We start from the raw sequence: 20,043 nt of genomic DNA on the forward strand, positions 1-20,043 counted from the left end.
CGGACCAACAAGCACACCTATGATCTTTCCCGGTGTTTCTGGAGGTCAGGGAGACAGAAGATACTACTTTAAAAGTGTGTTCATTGCAACATTCTTATTTCCCAGAATATACTTTAAAAGTGTTTCTCAGGCCTGTTTGCCTTGTACTTTACTTTTCTAATTGTAACGTAAGTTTTGTAAAGTAAATTACACCTCTTCTCAGCACATTTCCGTGAAGAGGTCCATAAAAACACTGTGCTGTAGCCTTGGGACTTGTGAAAAGCCTGGAAACAAAGACCGACTTCCAAATTACTAATCACACAGAAAAAACGGCTAATTTAAGCTAACTGCGGTTACATGGGGAGACAGAACATTTTCACAGGCTGCAGGAGTAAAATCTGAGGATCTGAGGTTATCTTTTCAGCAACAGAGAAAGTCACCTGGCGACGCTCCTTCCCTAAGGAACTCTGGAATTTAGGGAACATCCTGGGAGCCCACGTCAGCGTGACAGAGGGTGGCCGCAGGTCTAAGGCCCACATCACCACTTCACTATGACTGAAAGGTATGGCCTTTGGGTTGTCCAACCCAACGAATAAAATTCGTAAATAAAAGCAGCCTGTATTTTGGAAATAGGCTTTAAGGTGCTCTGGAATAAAAGACAAGGAAAGCTGAGCTCTTCCGGCTGAGGCCATAGAGTCCAGGGTCCCAGGGCATCCGATGGGAACCAGGAAACTGGAAAAACCAGTTCTTAAAGTTCCTAAAGCCTGACAGTAAATATTTAACAGTAAACAGCTCACCGTTTTTGTGTTTATATGCTAAGGAAGGTTCATTTACTAGGGTTTATGGGCAGTTATGTAAAATGATACTTGTATGAACAAAACTGCTATTTTAAGTTTCAGACATTGCTTCATCAGGGCCCTTGTCCTACAAGCTGGTGGAAATCTAAACAGAGGGAAAACATTATGAACACATTGTTATTTATTAGTAAAGAAAACAGCAAAAATAAACTGGTTTTCTTTGGTCCAAAAGGCCTAGTTTGATTTTATAACTAAGATTCTTTCTCTTCGCTGGAAGCCTTCCGATTGTAGTGGGCAGTCTTACAGAATAACTCATAACGATGTCTTTTCCCGAAACCTCGACGGTCCGGCATTCTGGTGGCACGACGCACAGCGAGAGCCCGTCCAGCTTCTACTCATGTCCGGCTACTCCTCAGCCTCCCTGAGCAGGGGCAGGAGGAGCCCAAACCTCCCATGTTGTTAGAGATGCTCCATGAGGGCAGAACCCACCAACCCAGCAGCACCGCAGTTCACAACTGCATTCATCTGAGATTCCCGTGTTGTATCCGACAGCTGCCTAAAGCCCACACAGTATTCACCTAAGGAAACAGCACGGCTCTGAGTTACAACTGTCAGTTCATAAAATTAGACTATCTTCTCTTCTAAGAACGCGCTCACATTCAAAGAATCATAGAGGGGAAGAGACCAGAAGCACAGCCAGGCAAGGCTGAATTGAAATCCCACCGTCCCGCCCCTGTAGATACTACCATCATCTTGGAGTATTTTACATTCGTCAAACCGCTTTCACTAGATGTCTCTGAAATACTAATCTCAGTGACTCCTAATAAAGATTTAATCACTCTTTTAACATTAATATAATTAAAATAACGTATATAAGCAGTACCTGAATTGAGGCTTTCTTAGCTTTTAAGACTAAATCGAGTATAAAAAATCATTCTTTAAAAAAGTTTAATTAAAACTGAGAGTAAACAAATTACTCAGACCGCATGAACCATGCTCTTATCAAATGGCTGAAACAAGACACTGTATGTCTCGATAGAAAATAAGCTCTCATAATTCCTAATAAAAAATTTATTTTACTCATATTAGTAGGATAAACTCCTTAAAAATAACTGAATAAATCTGAGAGTCAACTACCTACCTTCACGCTTATTTTTTCTATTTTTCAATTTCCTGACTCACTTAACACAAGGAAAACATTAAGAAAAGATGAATTTCTTGAAAAATGTGCGTGAAGGTCCTGACCCGCCTCAGTTATTTGGTTTCCATCTCTTCTCTGCTCCAAGCCTGAGGGTGGCAGCTGGCGCCAGGCGCTGGTCTCGCGAGCTGCAGCCTCCTGGCCAATCATCTCTCCCTTCCTGTCCCGGAACGAATGGCGGACACTCTTCAAGGCCTGACTCCTGAAGACTCACGAGCTAGGCACACAGAGGGGGCTCTGACCACCAGGCCTCATTTGACAAGTGTTGATTGTGAGGTGCTTTTTGCTTTTTTCTTTTTCAATTAATCTTTCTGGAGAATTTCCTTTTTTCCCTTTTGCATCTTAAGGTGGAGGTTTTTATTCCAAATGTTTTTTACACACAATTCTTGAAACTCTTGAATTCAATGATAGCTTCTTATCATGGCAAAAGGTACATATCAAAAAAACAGAAAAGTTTTAGTTACTAACATCTGAGGGGATGTCATTCCACATATTTAAGGAAATTGCTAAGCAGGTCCACACAAACACTTGTAAAGAAATGTTCACAGCAGTGTTATTCACGGGGCCAAAAAGTGAAACTACCAACTGTCTCTCAGTCGATGATGGACAAACAAAACATCGTCCATCCACACAACCCTCAGCCATTGAGAACCTGGGAAACACAGTGCTCCGTGAATGACGCCAGACACGAAAGGCCACAAACTGTGCGATGCCATGTTTATGAAATGTCCGGGACAAAGAAATATACAGAGGCAGAAAATGGACGCGTGGTAAACAGGGGCTGAGGAGTGTGGGGCTGGGGCTGGGGGGAGGGAGACTGCATAAGAGGTAGAGGTTTCTTTCTGAGGTGACAAAAAAGTTCTAAAATTGATTGTGGCTGAACAACAACTCTGTGAATGCACTAAAAGCCATTAAATTGTACACCTTAAATGGGTGAATTGTATAGTTTATGTGACTTTGTCTAAATAACATCTGTCTATCCATGCACCTGTACTGAGATACATATCCACTATTTCTTGCTTGACGTGGTGGCTCAGTGTTCACTCCCACCTGCACACAGGGCTAAGTGCTACAAACTCTGCTGCAGCATCTCCATCCGTGAGAGATGCACAACCATCCTGAGACCTCAGCATGATGATGAATATGAATAGCTGTATTTATAAATGTAAAGCTGCAGGAAGAAACCAAGTTTAACAGAATGTTAACGAAAACAAGTCCTTAAAGGTGTCAGAAGGCGAATCTTCCTGAGAAATGCAGTGAGGTACTATCTGAACTGCTGACTGCAGTTCCTCTGTTCTTCTCCTTTACTGCCTTGCCCCACCCTCTTTAGTCATTTAGGACATCCCACAATGACGGCTACAGGATCAGACAGCTAACTGGAGAGGGTAATATTACCGAGTTCTGGCTTCTGAGTTTAGGTTTAACCCCCAGAAGAACTTAAAGAACTCAGATTTGCCAGAGCAGGACTGGACAGCACTCCTGGAACCAGGGAAGAAGGAGAGGAAGCCAGGGGCACAGAGAAACTGGGAGCCCTACAGAAACGGGGTCCTCTGCCTTGCCCCCCCAGAGGGAGGGTGATGGACCCTCAGGTGGCTGGTGCATCTTAGAGCAGACCATCACTTTCCCTGCCCTCCACATAGAGCTCGGGGAAGTAGCTGCATCTCAGAAAAGAAAGATCTGCATGGAGTGTCTGGGCAGCAAGGGCCCCCTAAGGTGCCACTGGCCTAGTGCATGTGGCAGCAGGAGGACACAGGGCCTGAGGGCCGCTCGCTGCGGAAGTCTGTGAGGTGCAGAGAGTAGGGTCAGGAGAACAAAGGGCCTGAGGGCCGCCCGCTGGGGAAGTCTGTGAGGTGCAGAGAGCAGGGTCAGGACAGCTCAAGGGCAGCTGAGAGTCTCCTGGTCTCACCTCTGCAATGCCTCTGTGATAAATTTCTGCCAACTCACAGAATGGGTTTAAAAGAGAAATTACATTGCTATATTCAAAAAAGGTACATTTTTGGTAAAATTGAAATTACATCCTGAGATTTGTTTCCGCTGTAGAAAAATAAGTTACATGTGAAAGATTCTTATTCATGCAGACAAAACACATCTACCAGCATTAAAGCATAAACTCTAAGTATAAGATTTACAGATACATTCAGCAAACTGACCATTACTGAGCACCTACGAGGTGCAAAGGTTCCATGGAAATTAGAAAAGACTCAGTTTCCACCCCCAAGTAACCGAGCTCTCCTGATTCCAAGAACACAGACATTCTTCTCTTAAGATTCTCCAGGACAAGAGAATCTCCTATCTAGGAATCAGGTAAGGGAGCAGGAAAAAAAAAACTACCCTAAGTTTGCTGAGGCAAGGGTCACCCAAGGAGTGCCACAGGCTACATCCAGTGGTGGGTTCAGCCCCAGGGCCCGCTCCAGCACTGCTGGCAGTAACGCCTGGATCCTTTATCACGAGAGACCCCGCCAGCTGACCTCTTCACTCTCTCCAAACTGGACTCGGAATTCCTCACAGAGATCACATTTTCTCAGACACGGACCAGGCTCTGCAGCAGGAGACACCTACTACAATTATGAGGATGATGGGCAAAGCCAGTGAAAGTGAGGCCCTGCTGCCAAGTCCAGGAGGCAGACACGCTGCACAGCTGGTTCCAGGCACCTGAGTTCTCAAAGTCAATTCCTAGATTCAAATGCAGCCACAAACCTCTCTTCTTTCTCGCCTGTGAAAATTCTGGATAAATATTGGAAAGTCCATGTGCACAAGAGAGAATAAAAGTGAGAAAAAAATATGAATACTAATTTATTTTGCTTTGTTCACTTCCATCTTATCTCATTTAAGCTGTTGAGGGACTCATCAGTCATCTTCTGTGTTTACATTTCACTTTGAAAAGTCCAGTAAAACTTTCAAGATTCCTATTTCTACTGCTATGGGCAAATATGTCCTTCCAAAATTTCTTTTTTTTTTTTTATGTTAAGCAATTCTTTTTTTGTTTTATACTTTAAGTTCTAGGGTACATGTGCACAACGTGCAGGTTTGTTACATATGTATACATGTGCCATGTTGGTGTGCTGCACCCATCAACTCGTCATTTACATCAGGTATAACTCCCAATGCCATCCCTTCCCCTCCCCCCTCCCCATGATAGGCCCCGGTGTGTGATGTTCCCCTTCCCGAGTCCAAGTGATCTCACTGTTATGCTGAAGGCTAAATCCCCAATGGGAAGGTATCTGGAGGTGAGGCCTATGAGAGCTGACTGGGTCATGGCGGGGGAGGGGGGTCTTATGGAAGAGGGTGAGTGCCCTCAGGAGACTGCTGTCTGCTCTCCGCCCTGTGAGGACACAGTGAGAAACCGGCTGTCGGAAAGCCAGGAGGGAGCACCCCCAGACAGCAGAGCTGCTGGCACGTCGATCTGGGACATCAAGTTTCCAAAACAGTGAGAAGGGAATGTTTGGATTTTAGGCCACCCAGTCTGTGGTGTTTTGTTATGGCAGCCCAAACTGACTAGCACATCTACTATTCATTCATTCACCAAATTTTTATTGAGCGCCTATTGTAAAGCAATTTTCCTTCTTTAAAAATTGTATTTCTTCTGTGGACTTGTGTAGGGAAGTAAAAGCAGTTTAATAAATATCTCCTTGAAAACATATTACACAATCCTGTATTTTCATGGTTGTCTTAGGGATTTAATCAGTAAAGCGCCATTTTAGCAGCTTGATCTCATTATGTCTCCAAAGCATTTTGATTCTGCCTACAGGAAAACATTTGATTCGTAAAGTGAGAATTCACCAAGAGCAGCACTGAGTAAAGATCTTTTATGAGAAGGTTTCTCAATCTGCTTTTGACACAAGGCATACCTGCTTATCACTTTAGAGATATCTCACTGTCTAGTGAGAAGACAGGAAGTAAAGGCAGTGCCTGGTAGAACTCGGAACCCTGGCCTTTTGATCAGCTCGGACATGTGCTAGTACCTTGACCTGGAGCAAACCGTTCCCCTAATCTGAGCCTAAAATCCTGGTCTGTAAGGCAAAAGTGCTTGACTAGATTGTCTCTAAGGTACCACTGTGCTCTGAACCAACAGGCAACATGACACTTCACAATTAAATCACACAACATATACGCATATTGAAACACTGCACTGTACCCCATAAATATGCACAATTATTATGTGCCAACTGAAAGCATTACTTAATCTTAAAAAAGCACTTGATGCTTGTAAGGCATCCTAACAGGTGTGAGGAGATCCATGTGAGTCAGCCACCCCCCGACCCCTAAGACTCCCAAATCCAGGTTTTATCACGGCGAGAGTCTTTGTGTAGGAGAATGAGGTGGAGGTGGAACTAAGAGTCAGCGAATTTACATCCTCACTTCAGCTCCTTTATAAGGACCAAGGCCAAGACACAAAATTCTTTGTATCTTAATTTTTCTAAGAATAAGATAAGACTTAATTACCTCAAAGGAATGACATGAAAACTAACTACCGAAGCCCTCTAATGTCTTTAAAACCTGCCACATTCATGCATGGGGTTATTACTGTCACTGTGTGTGCGTGCAGACCTGGCTGCAGGAGGGGCACAGAGACAAAAGCATGGGGCTCCCCGTCCCACCTCTCCCCGCGGACTGACCTGCTGGCTCCAGCCAAGGGTTAGCACGCTCTTCTGGAAAGAGCCGGATGGAAACACTTTTGGCTTTGGGGGCCATATGATGTCCCTCGCAGCCGTTCAACTCTGCTGTTGCAGGGCAAAGGTAGCTGTAAATGACTGAGCATGGCTATGTGCCAAGACAACCATTTTGGACACGGAAATGTGCGTTTCATGTAATTTTCACATCATGGAATAAGATTCTTTTGATTTTTTCCTAACCATTTAGAAACAAACACCATTCTTAGCTCACAGGACTCACTACATGCTGGTGGCAGAATGTGGCCTATGGATGATAGTCTGGTAATCCCTGGTTGAAGCTTTTGAAAAAGTGAGAGTATCATTATCATTTAAAGTTTCATTAATTTGTAGCAAAATAAAAATATCATTTGGAGATTCAATGGCATAGAATTATTTTATTTTCAACTTCTACTGGTGAGTTTTATAGCTTCTCTATAACCTAAAAATAAAAATTTGTTTAAATCAGAATTGTCACAATTTAAAACAAGCTTAAAAGTGACTTATTCTAGGTTAATGAACTGTTTCTGGTGAGAAGAAAAGGATCAAAGCAGTGTGGGCTCAGCTGCAATGAGCATGTTCTGCCTCATTCTTCTCTCATCAAAGTCCTGAATATGAATATGGCAATAAGAAGGAGAAAAAAAAATCTAAAAAATAACGTGAGCTTATCCGAGGCTGGGCAGGGTGGTGAGTATGTGTGTCCTGACCTGAGGCCATAATCAACAGGACTAAGGGAAGATCAAGGCCCACAACACTGCTCATTTTGTGTACTCATGCTGACAAAGTACTCATTTGTTGGAAACTGTCACGTGTTCTTCTCAACAGCTGCATTCACCTAGTCTTTCACCCTCTAAGCCTTGTGGCTGGCTCTGCTCAACTCCCACTCACCCCACACCAGAGACCATGCGGGCCCTGAGCTCTCTCAACTCCACCCCCCACCTCCCAAGTGACGCTTCCCCTCCTGTGGGTGACACTGGCCCCTGACAGGTGTGGGCCACCAGGGGCACCCCATTCAGGTGCGCCCACACGCCACTCTCCCTCATGCCCCTGGCACCTGCCCCTCAGAGCACAGGTCCAGCCAAGTAGACTCAGCTGCCTGCCCCTCCCCACTTGCCATTCCCCTTCCCGGCCATCCCCCATTCCCCAATGCAATGGAGAGATTCCTACTCTTTCCAAGGAGCCAGCGAGGCTCTGCCAAGGCAATTGGCCAGAACCTAACAGCTTTCACCACCCATGATTCCCAGCTCTCAGCTCCCCACACACCAAGCTCTCGTCTCACAAGGATAACTGGGGAGGTCTTTGCTCCCCTTTCATCTTTCAGGCAGCAGAATCTAACTCCCAAGAACAGCGAGTTAGTGCCACCTCCCAACAGCCGCAGAGTCTGGATGTGCAACATGCCACTAAATGACAGAATGCCACTGAGTCTACACTTTGCTTATTTATCTATTTTTCCATACAAGATTTAGGCTCCAAGCATTCTCCCACTGAGAACAAGCAGCAGCTCACTGCTGTTATAATCGTGAGGAGCTCCTGCTCTGTCCCCTTTGTGTTTCTGGTCAAGGGTCCTTTTACCAACACCTGCTGAGTCTGTCACAGACCACCCCACCCGATGGTGATGGCAGGCGGATAAACACTTGCACCAACTGGCCAGGCTTTGCAATTCTGATAGGCTCAAAAAGGGTGTGTGTTCCTTCCATGATTCCAACAGAGCCCTGCTCCAGGCAGCCTTGCGGGGGGCGGTGTCAGAGGCCCTGTGCTCAAGCCACTCTGCCACTGCCACCGCCCAGTTTTGCCAACTCTTTGATTTGAATTCCCTCAGAAGGACATATCCAGTTCATGAACAGAAAACATCTGGACCTTTTTCCTTGGTAATTCTCTCCTCCATGGTTTCACGGTTCAGTATCTGCTATCATCAAAAGCACTGCCTACAACCTCTTTCTTCAGGTGGACATTATTTGAGAGTAAGGGCCAAAACCAAAGGGTGAAGTCCAAGACACAACTTTGTTTCAAACAGCCAAGAATGCATGACGTAGACCACAGACGTCATCCCTAGTAAGGCAAGAAGGAACCCTGCAGACCAAGCAGCAGATGAACCTAGACTCTTTTCTGCCCACCATCTTGAGAAATTCCCACAGCCAGCATGAATCCTCGTCCTCCGGGTTCAGACATAAACCTCTCATTAGCCTTGGTTTATGACATTTTGGTCTCAGAAAATCCAAGTGGGCTCAAAGTCTGACCAGCTTCACACACACACAAATACGTGTTCAATTCCACAAGGGTAAAGTGCCAGGAGGGGGCTGCAGGAGAGAGGAGATGGCCTAGGGCTCAGCCTGACTGGGGGTTTCAGGAGTACGTGCCCCAGGCACATCACACCCTCTCCTCCCTCCTTTTCCGCACTCTGTCCCATCCTCTCCTCCCCTTGTTCTGATGTTGTAAACTCCAGAGCCCTAGCTTTGCTTTTCAACCCAGGAGCCAATCCAGCGCATCAGAAAATCATTCCATGGTCATCTACATGCATATGTACGAAAGGGCTTTTAGCTTTACCAACTGTAGGTCTCACCATTGTAATCTACAAGCTCATAACATTTCCAGGTAACAGAGGTGAGAAATGAAAATGCCACCAGTTATCTGAAGAGGATGATTGTGGGGAGGAAGGACAGGCATGCCAGTATCTGTGTTTCAGCAGCACCAGCCTCAGAAGGGCCCCCGGGCATCCATGTCCCAAGTGCCCCCATCAGCTCTTGAGACTAGAATTGTAGGGAACCCCAGAGAGGTGTCAGAGGGAGTTCTGCAAAGATGGGGCTTTGTCTAGACACCTGCTTTGTATTGCACAATCACTTTGCTGAACCAGAGAGACTCTGCCTGTCTCAGCAAATGCTCATGCATACTTTTAAATTGCAGGTATTAATTTAATCAAGTTAATCAATGTTGGCAGGATGCTGGGTACTGGAAAATAAAGAGGAGCAAGAACACTGCCCCTTTTCTCAAAGGGTGTTAGTCTGGGAGAGGAGGGAAACTGAAAACCCTAAGTGGGACCCTCTGGCTTCTCACCCACGAGTCCCTCTCGGAACACACTCCAGACCAGCCTGGCCAGGACTCTCTGGGACAGTGACTTGGCATGTGGATCCAGAACAAGACCACGGTGTGAAAGGCGCTGCTGAACAAAGATAATGAAAGGGACATCGCAGGCTCAAAGGAGGAGAGGTCGGAGAAGGTGGAGGAGACTCAGGGCCCCTGGATATGGAAGTGGGCATTTTTCAGCCTTTGCTTCATTGACTTCATGCAATGGAAGGGGCAGGCATCTCTCTCAGTGACTGAACAAGAGGAAATGCAGCACAAATCACCAGCACGCAGCCACGTCCCAGAGCCTGCCAGAGAAGGGAAACAGAGGGAATAGAAACCTTGCTGTAGGAGAATTTTTTTCCCCCAAATGAGAGACACCTGAGTTTTTCAGCAAGCGACCATAGCCAGTGAAAATAATGAAGTTAGAGAGAGGAGGTAGAGAAGACAGAGAGCTGGAGGGACGGTTCATGCAACAAACTCCCCAGGCAGGTGTGGAGGCGGGGTCCCAGGGCTAAGAGGGCGCTGCAAATCTGTAGGAAATGGTCAAGTTGACTCATTTTAAGTGATCTTCCAAATTATTCCTGGGATTTTTACAACTTCAATTATTAAAGTTCAAAAGTTTAAAACGCACACGCAGCACATGGAGTTGATGAAGATTTACAGACTATTAAACCCACGAAGTTAAAAGACGGATGCTTTAACTCACATAATAGAGATCCCAGCAAAATACATTTTTTAGTCAGGAGTTCCAGACCAGCCTGGCCAACAGGGTGAAACCCCATCTCTACTAAAAATACAAAAATCAGCTGGGTGTGGTGGCGGGCGCCTGTAATCTCAGCTACTTGGGAGGCTGACGCAGGAGAATTGCTTGAACCCAGGAGGCAGAGGTTGCAGTGAGCCGAGACTGCACCATTGCACTCCAGCCTGGGCAACAGAGCAAGACTCCATCTCAAAAACAACAACAACAACAAACCCCAAAAAATCACATTTTAAAAAAAGTATGTTTTGGCTGGGCACAGTAGCTCACAATTTTAATCCCAGCACTGTGGGAGGCTGATGCAGGTGCATCACTGAAGGTCAGGAGTTCTAGACCAGTCTAGCCAACATGGTGAAACCCCATTTCTACTGAAAATACAAAAACAAAAATTAGCCGGGTGTGGTGGTGCCTGCCTGTAATCCCAGCTACTCAGGAGGCTGGGGTTGCATGAGCTGAGTTCACGCCACTGCACTCTAGCCTGGAAGACAGGAGAGACTCCGTCTCGAAAAACCAAACCAAACACTATGTTTAATAAGTGCTTTCTTCAATCATGAGACTATCAAGGCAGTACTGAGAACAAGTTTCACAAAACTGGAATTGAGGCAGCGCCTGTTAGTACCTCATCTGGCTGCTCATCCCAGAGCCCTTAAAGAGACAAACTACTGCATCACGAAAAGATCCTAAAATGCCCTCCTGATCTTTTCCGTGAAACTTCAACTATAACGGGGAAGAGAAGGCTGGACTGCACAGCTGTCTTCCGGGCAGTGACAACTAATCGGTCATGTCTGTACCTGTAGATTTACAAGCTGCGAGGTGGATTTTCCTTGGAGGCACAAGGCCTGCGCAATAAACGCGTGCAAATCCTCCAGGCAAAGAGTGTCCACCTGAAAAGGACAGAGAAAGGCCAGTGTTAGGCTACAGGAAAAATTAACCATTTCTTACAAATTGATCTCAGTTACTAACTATGAGTGGGTGTACAGGTGCAAACACGCACACACATGCACGCACAGGCACACGCACAGGCACATACATGTGCACACAAGCACACAGAGGTGCACAGGCATGCACACACACACGGGCACGCGTGTGCACGCACAGGTGCACAAACAGGCGCATGCGCAGGCACGCACATGGCGCATCAGACCTCAGGCAGCGGACAGTGTGCAGTGGAAAGAGCACAGCCTCTTCACACCATCCTTGGCTCCTGGCTGTGAAGCTCTCTCTATGGTGTCCCCAGTTGTGCCCACAACTCACAGCCCAGCTGGAAGGGGAGCCTGAATTTCTAGTCCGGTTAGACTCTAATGAGGTAGAACTCTCCAGAACGTCTGGGAATAATCATGAGGCGCCAACAAGACCAGGTCTTAGGGCCAGACAGGTGATCACGTTCGGCACAAACTGCACAGAGCAAACAGTTTAGGGGCTTTCAGAGCGCGAGTATCCACAGCTGGGCTGAGCTGGGGTCATCATACACTTTCAGCAACCCAGAGAAAACTGTGTCCTCGAATCCTAGTTGAGAGTAAATCAGAACCCACAATATGAGACCCTACTAATACTCTGTGGAATCAAAAGACACAACAAAAGTGAGAAGAGGAAAGAGGGACAGAGTAACAAGAGACAGCAAAGGGCAGGCTGAGCATCCTGGGTGTGGAGTAGATGCCGGAGATGAGGAGAGGGCGTGAAGAGCGAGGAAGATCTGAACGGTCCAGGCTCCAACAACAGCAGACAGTGCTTTTGCCACATCCCATCCCCTGCCCCACTCGGCGAGGGGGTCGAGACAGTCCCCTCCCAGCCACCAAGTTCTGCCACCCAGAAAAAGGCAGAACATGCCCGCTGACTGAATGACTCCACGCCGTCCTAAGACCACAAGAGCTGCTTCTCACAGAAGAGCACCTCCTGTGGCAAATAAAGGCTTACGGAAAAAGAAACAGGAAAGCCAACAGCAAACCCATCAATAACAACTTCACTGACTCTTCTTGGATATTAAAAACGGCTAACATGCCTATTTGCAATAAGAACGACCCCACCATAAATCAGAAAGACTCCTGTGCTCCCCGGGAGGATGGTGGCATTTGCTTCCCCCAGGGTGGGGGTGCTGACTGCCGCGTGGACCTGCTGATGCTTTTACTCACCGTGTCACTATCCTAGTCCACTTTTATTCCAAGTAGCTGTTACCTTGGAATAAAAGGAATAGAAAATATGTGCATTTCTATGATGTAAACTTACCTTTCCAGAGGATATTCTCAGATGAGTCTTTAATAAAATCATTTGTGGCTGTTGTTAACTGGGAGGTCAGACCAAATGAGAGTACAGCTGACTCCTGACAATACAGGTTTGAATTGTATGGGTTCACTTATATGTGGATTTTTTTCCAACCAAATGCAGATGGAAAAATACAGTGTTCACGGGATGTAAAACCCGAATATAAAGGGCCAACTTTTCAAATACGTGGGCTCCGCAGGCTGACTGCAGGACTTGAGCATGCATGGATTTTGGCATCCTTGGGGGTCTTGGGACCAATCCCCCACATATACCAAGACACAACTGTATTTAGTTTCTCTGTCATTTTCAGGCACTGAACAGTATGCGATTTTATCCCATATTACACATCAAAACATCAAATTTAGGCTTAATATATAAAACTGTAATATTTTTATAAATGTATCTTTTTAGCCTTATTCATTCTGAGTTATTATCCCTGTGAATAATACAGCACCTTCTTCATCTAGTGAATGCCAAATTGATTTGTCAATCTGTTGTTTTCCAGTTTCAGAAAGTTCTGATTTAAACATCTCCTTTAAAGACAAGTTACCAAGTCTGCTCATGCCAACTTGCACTAAAGAGATTTTATTTAAGAGGTCTTTGTTAATAGAAAAAAGGTAAAGTGGAAATTTTCCTCCCGATGCTTGTCTTGCTTCAGGTTTATACAAATAGGGATGTGATGTTCCTGTTCTGGGGTCCTGGGCTTTTTCTGCTTGAAGTGAATTTAAAGAACTGACAGCCACCTGCGCAGTAATGAGAAGGCAGAACTGCGCTGCATGGCCACACACAGGATCAGCATTGTCAATACGGAACAGCAGGCAGCATGTCCCTCCTGGAGTGCCCACCATGGCCTCCCCATTGTTGTGTACACACATGGTTATCAACAACAAAACACATGTATTTTTACGGGTGAGAAAAGTCAGCTTACTGGCTACCACCACTTCTCAAGTCCCACTGCGATGCAATGTTAACCACAGACACCTGCAGATTATCAGACAACAGGAATACTAACCAACAGTGCATGCATGTTATATATAATATCAAAAGAAGTATCTTTTTACTTTTTTTTCCTCCAATGTTTGGGGGTACATGTGCAGGATGTGTAGGCTTGTTACACAGGTAAACATGTGCCATGAGGGGTGGCTGCACAGATCATCTCATCACCTAGGTATTAAGCCTGGCATCCATTAGCGATTCTTCATGATGCTCTCCTTCCCCCTCCCCCACCCCCCACAGTCCCCCGTGTGTGTCCTTCCCTGCCATGTGACCCTGTGTTCTCATCATTCAGCTCCGCCTTATAAGTGAGAACATGCAGTATTTGGTTTTCTGTTCCCGTGTTCGTTTGCTGAGGATAATGGCCTCCAACTCCATCCATGTCCCTGCAAAGGACATGATCCAGTTCCTTTTTATGGCTGCATAGTATTCCATGATGTATATATACCACATTTTCTTTACTCATTCTATCACTGATAAGCATTTAGGTTGATTCCATGTCTTTGCTATTGTGAATAGTGCTGCAGTGAACATATGCATGCAGGTATCTTTACAATAGAATGATTTCTATTCCTTTGGGTAGATTCAATGATGGGATTGCTGGGTCAAATAGTATTTCTGCCTCTAGGTCTTTGAGGAATCACCACACTGTCTTTCACAATTGTTGAACTAATTTACACTCCCGCCAACAGTGTAAAAGTGTTCTTGTTTCTCTGCAACCTCGCCAGCATTTGTTTTTGACTTTTTAATAACAGCTATTCTGATTGGCATGACAGTATCTCATTGTGGTTTTGATTTGCATTTCTCTAATGATCAATGATGTTGAATTTTTCTTCATATGTTTGTTGGCTGCATATATATCCCCCCCCTTTTTTTTTTTTTTTGAGATAGAGTCTCGCTCTATTGCCCAGGCTGGAGTGCAGTGTCATGATCTCCACTCACTGCAAGCTCCGCCTCCCAGGGTCCTGCCACTGCTTCTGCCTCAGCCTCCGGAGTAGTTGGGATTACAGGCGCCTGCCACCACGCCCGGCTAATTTTTTTTTTTTCTTTTTTTGAGATGGGGTTTCACTGTGTTAGCCAGGATGGTCTCAATCTCCTAACCTCGTGATCTGCCTGCCTCAGCCTCCCAAAGTGCTGGGATTACAGGTGTGAGCCACTGTGCCCAGCCACATGTCCTCTTTTGAGAAGTGTCTGTTCATGTCTTTTGCCTACTTTTTAATGGGATTGTTTGCTTTTTTTTTCCTGTAAATTTGTTTAAGTTCCTTGTAGACTGGATATTAGATCTCTGCCAGATGAATAGATAGTAAAAATTTTCTCCTATTCTGTAGGTTGTTTACTCTGATGATAGTTTATTTTGCTGTGCAGAGGCTCTTTAATTAGATCCCATTTGTCAGTTTTTGCTTTTGCTGCAATTGCTTTTGGTGTTTTCATCATGAAGTTTTTACCCATGCCTGTGTTCTGAATGGCATTGCCTAGATTTTCTTCTAGGGTTTTTATGCTTTTGGGTTTACATTTAAGTCTTTAATCCATCTTGGGTTAATTTTTGTAGATAGTGTAATGAAGGGATCCAGTTTCAATTTTCTGTATGTGGCTCAGTCAGTTATCCCAGCACTGTTAATTAAACAGTGAGTCCTTTCCCTATAGATTATTTTTGTCAAGTTGGTAAAAGATCAGATGGTTGTAGATGTGTCATCTTATTTCTGAGTTCTCTATTCTGTTCCATTGGTCTATGTTTCTGTTCTTGTATGAGTACCATGCTGTTTTGGTTATGGCAGTCTTGTAGTATAGTTTGAAGTCAGGTAGCGTGATGCCTCCAGCTTTGCCCTTTTTGGTTAGGATTGTCTTGGCTATTTAGGCTCTTTTGGGTTCTGTATGCATTTTAAAATAGTTTTTTTCTAATTCTGTGAGGAATGTCAATGGTAGTTTAATGGGAACAGCATTGAATCTATAAATTACTTTGGGTCATATGGCCATTTTCACAATATTGATTCTTCCTATCCATGAGCATGGAATGGTTCTCCATTTGTTTGTGTCCTCTCTGATTTCTTTGAGCAGTAGTTTTTAGTTCTCCTTGAAGAGGTCCTTCACTTCCCTTGTTAGCTGTATTACCAGGTATTTTATTCTTTTTGTAGCAATTGTGAATGGGAGTTTATTTGTGATTCTCTCTCCTGTTGTTGGTGTATAGGAATACTAGCAATTTTATATCCTGAGACTTTGCTGAAGTTGGTTCCCAGGGATAAAGTCAACTACATCATGGTGGATAAGCTTTTTGATCTGCTGCTGGATTTGGTTTGCCAGTATTTTAGTGAGGATTTTTGCATCAATGTTCATCAAGGATATCGGCCTGAAGTTTTCTCTTTTTGTTCTGTCTATCAGGTTTTGGTATCAAGATGACGCTGGCCTCATAGAACAAGTTAGAAAGGTGTCCTTCCTTTTCAATATTTTGGAATAGTTTCAGCAGAAACAGTGCCAGCTCTTCTTTGTACCTCTGGTAGAATTCAGCTGTGAATCCGTCTGGTTCTGGATTTTGTTTGTTTGATTGGTAAACTATTTATTATAGCCTTAATTTCAGAACTCATTATTGGTCTATTCAGGGATTCAATTTCTTCCTGGTTCAGTCCTGGGAAGGTATATGTGTATAAGAATTTATCAATTTCATCTAGATTTTCTAGTTTATGTGCATAGAGGTGCTCATCGTATTCTCTGATGGTTACTTACATTTCTGTGAGGTGAGTGGTGATAACCCGCTTATCATTTCTGATTGTTTTTATTTGATTCTTCTCTCTTCTTTACTAGGGTAGCTAGTGGTCTATTAATTTTTTTCAAAAAAACAGCTCCTGGATTTGATGATTTTTTTTAAAGGGTTTTTTGTGTCTCTATCTCCTTCAGTTCAGCTCTGATCTTGGTTATTTCTTGTGTTCTGCTAGCTTTGGGGTTTTCTTTTGCTCTTGGTTCTCTAGTTCTTTTACCAGAGATGTCAGGTGGTTAACCTGAGATCTTTCTAGCATTTAGTGCTATAAATTTCCCTCTTAACATTGCTTTAGCTGCATCCCAGAGATTCCGGTACGTTGTCTCTTTGTTCTCATTAATTTCGTTATTTAACCAAGAGTCACTCAGGAGCAGGTTGTTCAATTTCCATGTAGCTGTGTGGTTTTGAGTGAATTTCTTAATCTTGAGTTCGAATTTGACTGCTCTGTGGTCTAAGAGACTGTTATGATTTCAACTCTTCTGCATTTGCTGAGAAGTGTTTTACTTCCTATTATGTGATCCATTTTACAGTAAGTGCCGAGCAGCAATGAGAAGAACGTATATTATGCTGAATTTGGGTGGAGAGTTCTGTAGATATCTATCAGGTCCAAGTGATCCAGAGCTGAGTTCAGGTCCCGAATGTCTTCATTAATTTTCTGTCTTGATGATCTAATATTTGTCAGTGGGGTGTTAAAGTCTCCCACTATTATTGTGTGGGAGTCTCTGTGGGTCTCTAAGAACTTGCTTTGTGAATCTGGGTGCTCCTGTACTGGGTGCATATATACATATGATAGTTAGCTCTTCTTGTTAAATTGAAACCTCTAGCATTATGTAATACTCTTGTCTTTTTTTATCTTTGTTGGTTTAAAGTCTGTTTTGTCAGAAACTAGGATTGCAGTCTCTACTTTTTTCTGTTTTCCATTTGCTTGGTAAATTTTCTTCCAACCCTTTATTTTGAGCCCATGTGTGTCTTTGCACATGAGATGGGTTTCCTGAAGACAGCATATGGATGAGTCTTGGCTTTTTATCCAGCTTGCCATTCTGTGCCTTTTAACTGGGGCATTTAGCCCATTTACGTTTAGGGTTAGTATTGTTATGTGTGAATTTGATCCTGTTATCATGATGCTAGTTGGTTATTTTGCAGACTTGTTTATGTGGTTGCTTCACAGTATCACTGGTCCGCATACTTCAGTGTGTTTTTGTAGTGGCTGGTAATGGTTTTGCTTTTCCATATTTAATGCTTCCTTCAAGAGTTCTTGCAAGGCAAGCCTGTTGGTGACAAATTCCCTAAGCATTTGCTTGTCTGAAAAGGATCTTATTTCTCCTTCACTTATAAAGTTAGTTTGGTTGAATATAAAATTCCGGGTTTGAAATTCTTAATAATGTTGAGTATTGGCCCTCAATCTCTTTTGGCTTGTAGAGTTTCTGCTGAGAGGTCCGCTGTTAGTCAGATGGGTTTCCCTTTGTAGGTGACCTGGCCTTTCTCTCTGGCTGCCCTTAACATTTTTTCTTTCATTTCAACCTGGAGAAACTGATGATTATGTGTCTTGTGGTTGATCTTCTCATACAGTATCTTACTGGGGTTCTTTGTATTTTCTGAATTTGAAAGTTGGCCTATCTCGCTAGGTTGAGAAAGTTCTCCTGAATGATATCCTAAAGTATGTTTTCCAACTTGGTTCCATTCTCCCATCTTTTTCAGGTACCCAGTCAGTTGTAAGTTTGGTCTCTTCATAATCTCATATTTTTTGGAGGTTTTGTTTATTCCTTTTCATTCTTTTGTCTCTATTCTTGTCTGCCTATCTTAATTCAGGAAGACAGTCTTCAAGCTCTGAGATTCTTTCCTCCATTTGGTCTATTCTGCTACTGATACTTGTGGCTGCACTGTGAAGTTCTTGTGTTGTGTTTTTCAGCTCCATCAAGTTGGTTATGTTCCTCTCTAAACCGGCTATGATGGCTATCAGCTCCTGTAGTTTTATCACATTTCTTAGCTTCTTTGCATTGGATTACAACATGCTCCTTTAGCTTGGCGAAGTTCATTATTAGCCACCTTCTGAAGCCTACTTCTGTCAAATCAGGCGTTTTAGCCTCAGCACAGTTCTGTGTCCTTGCTGGAGAGGTGTTTGCAGTCACGTGGAGGAGAAAAGGCACGCTGGCTTTTTCAGTTTTCAGGATCTTTGCATTGATTCTTTCTCATCTTTATAGGCTTATCTACCTTTGTCTTTGAGGTCTCTAACCCTATCCCTAACCTTTGAATGAGGTTTTTGTGGGGTCTTTTTTGTTGATGATGTTGTTTTCTGTTTTTCTTTTAACAGGCCATTCTACCGTAGGGCTGTTGCGGTTTGCTGGAGGTCCACTCCAGATGCCAGTTGCCTCATTTCTCCCATACCTGGAGGTATAGCCAGTGAACACTGTGAAACAGCAAAGATGGCAGCCAGCTCCTTCCTCTGGAAGCGCCGTCCTAGCGGTTACTGACCTGTTGCTGGCCCACACCCACCTGTAGGAGGTGGCTGGAGACCCCTATTGGGAGGACTCACCCAGTCAGGAGAACGGGATCAGGGATCTGGCTGCTTTTTGGTAGAGCTGATGTGCTGCACTAGAGGTGGGGGTCCCTTCCTCGTCTGGACTGCCTGTATTCTCCGAAGCTGGCAGGCTGGAGCAGGTGAGTTGACTGAACTGAGGCCTCCCCTCTTCCTAGGAACTTGGACCCATCTAAGGCAGACTCCAATTCACTGCCATTGGCTGGCTAGGATTCCAAGCCAGTGGGTCTTAAATTGTGAGGTGACATGGAAGCAGAGCCTGCAGAATGATGCCGTCTGGCTCCCTGGACTCAGCCCTTTCCTAGGGATATGTACGGACAGATTTCTTGTCTTGCCAGGGATCGCAGAGCCGGAGTATGTAAAACTCTTGGGTTTCTGTGTATGCCTGAGCGGCTGCTCTGCTGAGACTCCAAACGGCTCTGTGCATTGGACCCCGGGCCCTGGTGGCAGGGGCTCATGAAGGGTCTGATACACGGGTTGTGAAGACCATGGGAGAAGCATGGTTTCCCAGGCAGGCTCGCACAATCATTCACGGCTTCCCCTGGCTGGGCGTGGGGGTTCCTTTGGCTCCATACTGTTCCCAGGTGGGGCCCTGCTCTCCACCCCTGGTTTACTTTGTTCTCTGTGGGTTGTGTTGTTTGCCTAGTCAGTCCCAATGTGAAAATCTGAGCATTTCAGCTGAAAGTGTTGAATTCACTTGCCCCTTTTTGTTCCTCTCTGTGAGAGCTATGGACCGTGGCTTTTCTAATCGGCCATCTTGGATTCATCTCCTCTCTTTTTACATTTACATTTTAAATAGTCCTGCCATCCTATATTAATTTATAATCTTCTATGTCTTGAGCAAATAAAGAAGTAATCTGCTTAAAATGATAATGCAAAAACTAAGGTTTACATGGCATGTGCATGTGAAACCAATAATGCAGCAATAAAACCTCTAAGCACTACTCAGCCATATTATGTCTTACAAAATGCAAAATGTAGAGCAAGCTATAGAATGGGCAGAGCCAAGAGGACATTTAGAAAGAAAAAATCAGTCCAAGGTTCCCTTGAGACGTAATTCCAC

The 20,043-nt window shown here is 44.5% G+C and overlaps 1 protein-coding gene across 11 annotated transcripts in view; it reads right to left on the reverse strand.

The window, feature by feature from the left end:
* The window catches only part of LOC105487621 (family with sequence similarity 120 member B), an 85,835-nt gene that overhangs the window by 29,078 nt on the left and 36,714 nt on the right, over positions 1 to 20,043 (reverse strand). For 10 of the 11 annotated variants that reach the window (XR_011623204.1, XR_011623203.1, XM_011751114.3 and 7 more), the window contains one exon: positions 11,235 to 11,327. Coding sequence is in view for 8 of the 11 variants with exons in the window: in XM_011751114.3 (XP_011749416.2) it covers positions 11,235 to 11,327 (93 nt within the window). In the remaining 3 variants the exon portion in view is untranslated. Of the gene's footprint in view, positions 1 to 17; positions 11,328 to 20,043 lie in introns of all 11 variants that reach the window. The other variant, XR_011623205.1, reaches the window with a different exon arrangement.

This window comes from Macaca nemestrina, chromosome 5 (assembly GCF_043159975.1).
Source record: "Macaca nemestrina isolate mMacNem1 chromosome 5, mMacNem.hap1, whole genome shotgun sequence".
Taxonomy (NCBI): Eukaryota; Metazoa; Chordata; class Mammalia; order Primates; family Cercopithecidae; genus Macaca; species Macaca nemestrina.